The sequence below is a fragment of the Ammodytes marinus genome (genome assembly GCF_949987685.1).
Source record: "Ammodytes marinus genome assembly, chromosome: 9".
Taxonomy (NCBI): Eukaryota; Metazoa; Chordata; class Actinopteri; order Uranoscopiformes; family Ammodytidae; genus Ammodytes; species Ammodytes marinus.
Genome location: NC_137213.1, coordinates 23,262,498 through 23,270,182, shown reverse-complemented (window position 1 = coordinate 23,270,182; position 7,685 = coordinate 23,262,498). Strand labels below are relative to the sequence as shown.

The following is a 7,685-nucleotide window of genomic DNA, read 5'->3' as shown; positions in this document are numbered from 1 at the left end:
TAGCACAAGAAAACATATGTACAGTAGTAGGTAACACAAAAAAATTTATGTGGTAGGTAGCACAAAAAAACATATAGGTAGAACAGAAAAAAATGGATGTGGTAGGTACCACAAAAAAAATGATGTGGTAGATAACACAAAGAAATAAAAACCTATGTAGTTGGTAGCACAAAAGAAAACTTGTGTAGTAGGTAGTACAAACAAAACATAGGGGAGAACGGGGGAATCTGAGGCATCGGGTAATGTGAGCCACCCCCTGTATCTAGGCAACAGAAAACATTTGTGGTCATGTGAGATATATGTTTTCAAGCCCCTCTCATTTCCCCATGGCCCTGAAAGAGAGGACCTCATGGTGCTGTGGTAAGCATGTTTTTTTCACCAAAATAGGTATTTTGCATGTAAAAGTAAATGTTCTTGCTGTCAACTTAATCAACTGTTGTGCCAAAGAAAATGTATTCACGTAGAAAAACTTCTATCGTACGTGTTGATGAACTACCAACATATGAAACCATGTGATGCTGATAACTGAAGATTAGCCTGAAATGCTAAGAGAGGTAGTTTTTTCTCAAATTGTGGTGGTGGGGGAAAGTGAGCCAAATGCTGTGGGGGAAAGTGAGCCACTGTCTCACTTTCCCCCACCATGAGGCACAAGTTAAGTTTAGTCTTAAACATATTTTAATGTAATATTACATAACATATGTTTTATTTTAATGTCATACACATTGTAGAAAAGCCATCATGCCAAGGAAATACACCAGGAAGACGACCTGGGGCAACCACACGGAAAGAGCACCTCCTCATCTTTCCCTGTAACCTTCAGGGCTGGAATGTGGAGTAGGCCTAGTTGTAGAGTATGACAGGCTGATGTTATAATCCAGTTGGGTCTTCTCCTGTGTTCTGAGTCCCAGGCTGTTCTCGCTGGTTCTGATTTTCCTATGCTTTGACCCCCAGACACAAGCTGGCTCTAATGGCGCTTTTCCACCGCAAATGTAGCTCGACTCGACTCAACTCGACTCAGTTTAACTTGGTTTGGTAGCAGCACGGGTCGTTTTCCACCGAAAATAGTACCTCCTGAACGTGGGCGGGGTTGTCGTAAGGGGCTGAAAGCCAACTCCGGAGTCAAGTAGCAAAGCAGAAATTACGAGCAGTTGTTGCACTATTAACTGAACCAACCGCCAAAAACACGGATGAGAAATGTTTAAGAAAATACTCCCCTTGTATCTGTTTGCTAAAAGAAGTAGAAGAATATTGCTACGGGCCGTTAAAAGGGAGGGTTTGTGTCCTGATGTGTGACTGCCACACAGCTGTAGGGCACGTAAACACGGGCATGATAAAGTGTACTGTTAAGTGCTTGTTTCAGGATACGTGTTTTCAAATGCAAGCCGTGTCTCAGCCTGAATATTTTATTGAGGTAATCAGTGCAGTCCGAGGCTTGTAATGTAATCGCTCGCTATCATGTCTGTCCCAGCTTGCTGCTATAGGCTATTTAGCCTAGCTGCTATGTCTCCTCTCGTATGTTCAAAGTAACTTCCCCAACAGCCAACACAACTGGGTGAGCTTAGCGAATATATGGAGAGAAAAAAATCGGGTCTGTGATGCAAATCAAATGAAAGCGAGCCAAAGAAGGCTGCACGCGGCGAGACAAAATACACATAAAAGTCCCGGAGAGTTGTTGAGAATCAAGGGGAGAATAATCAACAGAATGAAGCCGGCAGACGGTAGTCTCTGGCCAATCAGCGGCCGGCCGTCTGCCGACGTCACCTTTTAGCTCGACTCAGCTCGCTTGGACCCTAGAGCAAGGCGATACTAAAAAAGCAGCCGCTAGCAGGTACCAGGTACCATGAAATTGCGGTGGAAACGCCAAAAATGCGAGTTGAGTCGAGTCGAGTCGAGCTGATACCATGCGGTGGAAAAGCGCCATAAGGGTCCTATGTTCTGACCCCCAGACTGTGTTCTAATCTAACTGGTTCTATCTTTCATTTGAATCCTATTAAAACCTTTTGAATTATAATATGTTGTATTTGATTTTGTTCAGAGTTACTTTCAAGTGTTTAGAAAATTTGCTTTGCTTAATTGACCAAACCCCATCATTCTTTTACTAGTCCGACATTAGTTCTGGAATGTGTGGCTAGCTTTCAGTTTTCTTACAGTTACAATATGTGTTGTTATGGTAGTTTCAGAGTGGAAAAAGTAAGTGGATCAGTTTACCCCACAGCTGGGGTAAAGTGAGCCACATGACAACTTTTTTTTAAACAATCATATTTTCACTGCCCTTTGTCTTGAAAAAATTCTGCTAATGCCCATTTCAAGGAAACATCCTGAATTAATGGGAAATGTGTACATTTGAGTGATAAATCATTTTAGCTCGCTTAGATGGGAGCAAATGTAAAAAGTGGCTCAGATTACCCCGTTCTCCCCTATGTGGTAGGTAACACAAAAAATAAAAACCTATGTAGTAGGTAGAACAAAGAAAAACGTATGTGTTAGGTAGCACAACAAAATTATGTGGTAGGTAACACATATCTATGTAACATGTACTACAATTATTGTAAAGTGTTACCATATTTTCTCATTTTCATAAACCTCCACCTATACAGTTATTTAACCTTTTGGCCCTTTCCTTTAGACCCAATACCACGAGTTGTCAATTGGGGATTACATTCAAAACTGTAACCTCCCTCTCTTGGTGAAAAATAACTCGGACACTTCATATTAGTAAGTCAACAATGCGAAAAGGCCAAGATGGTTTCAATTAGCTCTTGCTTGCTAGGCCAGGATGTGGTAACAGTATAGGACCAAACACCTCGATACATACCCTGTAAGCCATTGAATCACTCATAAATCAATCAAGGACAACTTTCATTTTCTCATTTCATTCTACTTCAAGCCTTATTTTAGGCTACGTTTCTTTTTGTCTCTGTGTGGAATCTTTTGTCTATTTTTTGTATTTTTGACTTTGCTAGTGCGCACAGGTATTACTGTACCTCTCCCTCCGTGTGACTGCTGGTATGAAACTCCATCCATTGTATGAGGACGACACAAAGAGCCTCCACTTTCCAGCATCACGTTACATACCAGCGATACCTGTGTGTATGTGTATGTATGGTGACAGCAGTCAGCAGGACAGATGATTTGCACGCTCGCACTTCCAGCGTGTTCATGGCTCGTTCTGCGCTTCTGCGGCAGGTTTCGGTTTGTCCGCGTGGCCACCGTAGTTTATTGTGGAGGGTTCAGGAATATAACGCTTGGGGGACTTCGTTTTAAATTGACAGGTGAGGGAGATGTGGAGGCTGGGAAGCTTTTTCTGCCATCACCAAAGCCACCGATCGGAAGTTCTTGGAAGTTAGTATTCCTTGTTGACGTCTACTGCGCGTTGTGATGGCAGAGGAGGTCCCCAACGATTCCTTCCCAGATCTGAAAGAATTGGAAAATAAGGTTGGCATGAAAACACCGGAAAGCCTTCTGATGTGGATGAGGGATGCTGCGGACTGTGAGGACGGCTGGAGGGCTGATGTTGTGGACAGGGCAGACGGCCGCAGCTTTGCCTTCAGCGATTGCTTTTCTGACAAAATAAGCAACTTAAAACAAGAGATGGTAAGGACCCTGACTATATTCTCCATAATCCGCTCATCTTTTTTTATTTAAAAATAAATAAATACAGTGTATGTGTTTATGCTCGTTTCCTAGTGAACTAAAATGAATTGTTCCCCCTCTGTTTTGTAGTGGCTCTCTCTCTCTCTCTCTGTGTGTGTGTGTGTGTGTGTGTGTGTGTGTGTGTGTGTACATGCATCTCTCTCCACCACAACTTGCACAACTTGTTCCTCTGATGACATGTTATTCTCTGTACTGAGAGAAATGTCTAAACCCTTGGGATCCGTTCCGAGCCACTTCACCTGCTCATTTTATTATGTGGAATGACAGACGCTGTCACCTGCCTCTACCACCACACCTGGCCTCACCTGTCGTTTACCTCTTGGGACTGGATTCCTCTCATTCTCTGACTCCTTGCCCTATTTATCCTCAAATCATTGATTCTGTTTTCGTGTGTGTGTGTGTGTGTGTGTGTGTGTGTGTGTGTGTGTGTGTGTGTGTGTGTGTGTGTGTGTGTGTGTGTGTGTGTGTGTGTTTGTTGGGGGAGGGAGGGAGGCTTTGGCCAGGAGCCCTCTGAGAATGAAAGTGAAATCCATAGTATGCCCTCACCCACACACTCTTCTCTCAGCTCTACCCATACAAATAGCCTACCGTCACCACACACACACACACACACACACACACACACACACACACACACACACACACACACACACACACACACACACACACACACACACACACACACACACACACAAGGCCCTTATTTACACCTGCATCCAGTTTATAACCACCCTAACTGTTTTGACAATTTCTCTGGCAGAGGAGGTTGCGTTCAGCGGATGTGAGGATTTTGCGGCAGCTGGTGGCGGTGCACGAGGGCATTGAAGCCATGCGCTGGCTGCTGGAGGAGAGGGACGCCTCAGTCAGCCGGGACAGCAGCCTGACAGGCAGCCTGAGCAGCCTGGTGACTGTGGAGGAGCAAGGGCCCTTCATGTCCACATGCAGGTACTCTACATGTGTTTAGTGTGGCAGGAATCCAGGAACCAGTTCTCATTGGAAGTGTGCACTTATTTAAATATCAGATTAAAAGTATGGAAAGAAATGCATTAAATGAAGTCATTCCACAACCAAAATAGTTTATTTTTGTGACTGTGAAAGTTTGCAATACGACAATATGTACGTCCAGATAAGATTTCCATAAACATAACATTGCACTATACCAAGAATGTTTTGTCCCACATTTGGAGGCACAATATTTGACATATCCCAAGTCTTCTAAATAGTTTAGTGACATGCTATGATATTATTTTCAGAATACGAAAAATGGGAACTTATAGGATATCACACAAACTGCTGTTAGAATACACAGACGAGCAGTCAGGGTAAAACTCTCTTACGTTATTCGCAAAGAATGGCGCTTGTCTGTCACATGTTATAACAACAGCTCTTGTCATAGTTCAATACACAACCGCGAAAACCTTTCACAAAAATTCTATTTCCAAAACCATATTAGTAACTTTGATGTACATTTTGTTTGTGAATCAGTGATTCAGAATGTCAGACCCCAAAGATACTTTTATTAGAACCATCCTGGAAATAGATTTCAAATATTTTCCATTGTTGCCTCAGGATGGCCTAGAGCAGTGGTTCTCAATTATTTTCTGTCATGCCCCCCCTAGGGGACAGACATTTTTTCGCGCCCCCCTCTAAATTGAAATACTATTGAGAACCTGTTAATATTTATTTATTTATCTGTACAAAGCCACTGTATGAGTTTCTGGCACGAGCATTCTGCATACAATCACCTTATTATCAAATTAGATAACAAAAAATTAGCTGAGATAACTTCTGCAGCAAAAAAAATTGAAGTTCAGTTTATTAGCTCAATTTGTAACATTTAAACAAGACTGCTCAGTCTGTGTGAATCTCAGGACAGAGAAACAAGAGCAAATGATTCACTGAGGTTTGCATTTCATTCAAAAAAAATTTAAACTGTAAACATAGTTAAGGTGGTGTTTTTATTAGTATAGGCCAATAGGCCTTCTGTGATGCGATAACCAACAATTCATTAATGTTATTATTAGTCTACTTGCTTGATTTTTTATCCAATCAGAAGAGAGAACGCTACAAACCGACACGCGTCTCACTCATATATAGTATATACACTCCATTGTCTCACTGCCGGTGCACGCCAGAGCAACAGATGGGTGAATGTGTATGCGCCTACAATGGCAGAGCAGGTAAAAATCCTTCCCAATGTCTGTTTTGATGGTTTTTATCATGTTTTATCACACTTATGGATCTGAGATGATGCTAGATAACTTGCTGCTTGAAGACCGCAGTGCATTAATGTGGTGACGTAGGGACGAGCGAGGGGACTGCTAACTGCAGTCACTGACAGGAAGTTAGCTAAAAGAACCATTCCGCTTACAGCACCTTTAACCCCAAACTGCTCCAGGGGCGCTGAACTACGGCTGACCCTGCGCTCAGCCTCTGACCCGCTCCGAAGTGGAAAACTTGAGATGGGATATGCGAATAGACACATTTCAATGTGCTATGTGTATAATTGATTACAATTGAATTAACTTAACTAAAATAACTTTATATGTGTCTCAGTATTTCTACTATTGCTTCCACAGAGAAAACCTGAGTTTACCTCATGACCTGACTGAAGCCACTGATGAGGAATCAGCAGCTCAGCCACCACACACTGACCATCGAGATTTAAACCTTAAGAGCTTCTCTGACATGCTGAGCCCAGAGTCTACTGAAGCTAGCCCTCATTCTCCTAGTCCTTCCACCTCCAAGCCTAAACTCAGTCGTTCCACGCATGGCAGGCATGGTCGGGCATCCTCTAGTCCTGCCACCTCTTTGCTTAGTGCCAATTTACTAAAGTCACAACCCCGAGACTCAAATGGAACTCCAGTGCGAGAAGCCAAAGCCGGCGCTGACGCCATCAGAAGAGCTCTGCTCAGATCAAGCAGGAGAGAAGTGAAAGCAGATGCTGGTAGTTTTGCACTCACTCAACAGTCAGAGGAGACGCAGGCTGTGAACCAAACTCAAGATGGTTTCATGATGTCTCAGGACAATAAGATGGAAGAGGAAGAGAGTAGTGCACCGCCCAGTAGAGAGACAATGTTGCTGGGCTACGATGCTCAGTGGTGCTGGGTGGAGTCACAAGACGATGTGACGTTTTTATGAAAACTCCATAAGCACCATTTTGAATAATGACCTTTGGTTTGAAGTGGTTCACATCAACAGCTAACTGCCAGTAATGCAGTGGATTTTACAGTAAAATGCACTTTCAAAGTGATGAATGAATGATGCATAAGGTAAATGGTGTCACCCTCTCTGTTTTACTGCTCAATCAGTGCTTTTGGTTAACATGTACGCTGTAGTATCACTTTTTATTTGCCTGTGTATTTCAGGACACTATTAAAAATGAAGGAACTCACAGTCACAGACATGAAGGACCTCCTTAAAGGATATCTAGAAATCGCTTGTTTGATGATGAATTCTTTACACACATGGGGACTTCTTTCTTTTTCTTTTTTAATTAGACTGATTTTCATATCATTATCATTTTTGCAAGAATAAATTGCATCAATACTTTCTTGTGCTTATTTCACATAAGGTCTTGTCTCCTTGAAATCCTTTACACTTGTGGATATATCATGCAACAATAAACCTGTGAGGACATGTGTCAGGATAAAACAAGGCTTCTTGTCAAATAGTATTTATTGATGAGGAAACAACTTTCAAACAGCAAAGAAATGAGAATGTGCTGGGTGAATGTGTGTATACATGAAGGTAAAATGTCCTTACGTTTTTAAAAGCAGTGTTGTTAAAATAAATCCGGATCATGACAGCCAAACTTTCCTTTTTTGTTTATTCTTGAGCTTATGTCAGGCTATTAATTATTACCATTATACTGATTATGCACACGTGCACTAGGCTAACATATGTTCCTAATTTCTACCTAATTCATGTTTGTGTGTTTGTTTATGACACTTAAATTATATTTACATATTATCTCTTTGTTAAAATGACGCAAATTGTGAATAAAACGCTAATTCCGTTACTCTGTAGGT

At 42.0% G+C, this 7,685-nt stretch overlaps 1 protein-coding gene across 1 annotated transcript; it reads left to right on the top strand.

Annotated features, from left to right (window-relative positions):
• Positions 1–3,378: 3,378 nt before the first annotated feature.
• On the top strand, positions 3,379–6,795 carry LOC307255414 (uncharacterized protein; the record flags this gene model as incomplete). The annotated part of the gene is made up of 3 exons (XM_080034096.1): positions 3,379–3,594; positions 4,415–4,599; positions 6,234–6,795. 3 exons carry the CDS (start codon positions 3,379–3,381, stop codon positions 6,793–6,795), a joined length of 963 nt encoding a protein of 320 aa, XP_079890222.1.
• Positions 6,796–7,685: the final 890 nt, after the last annotated feature.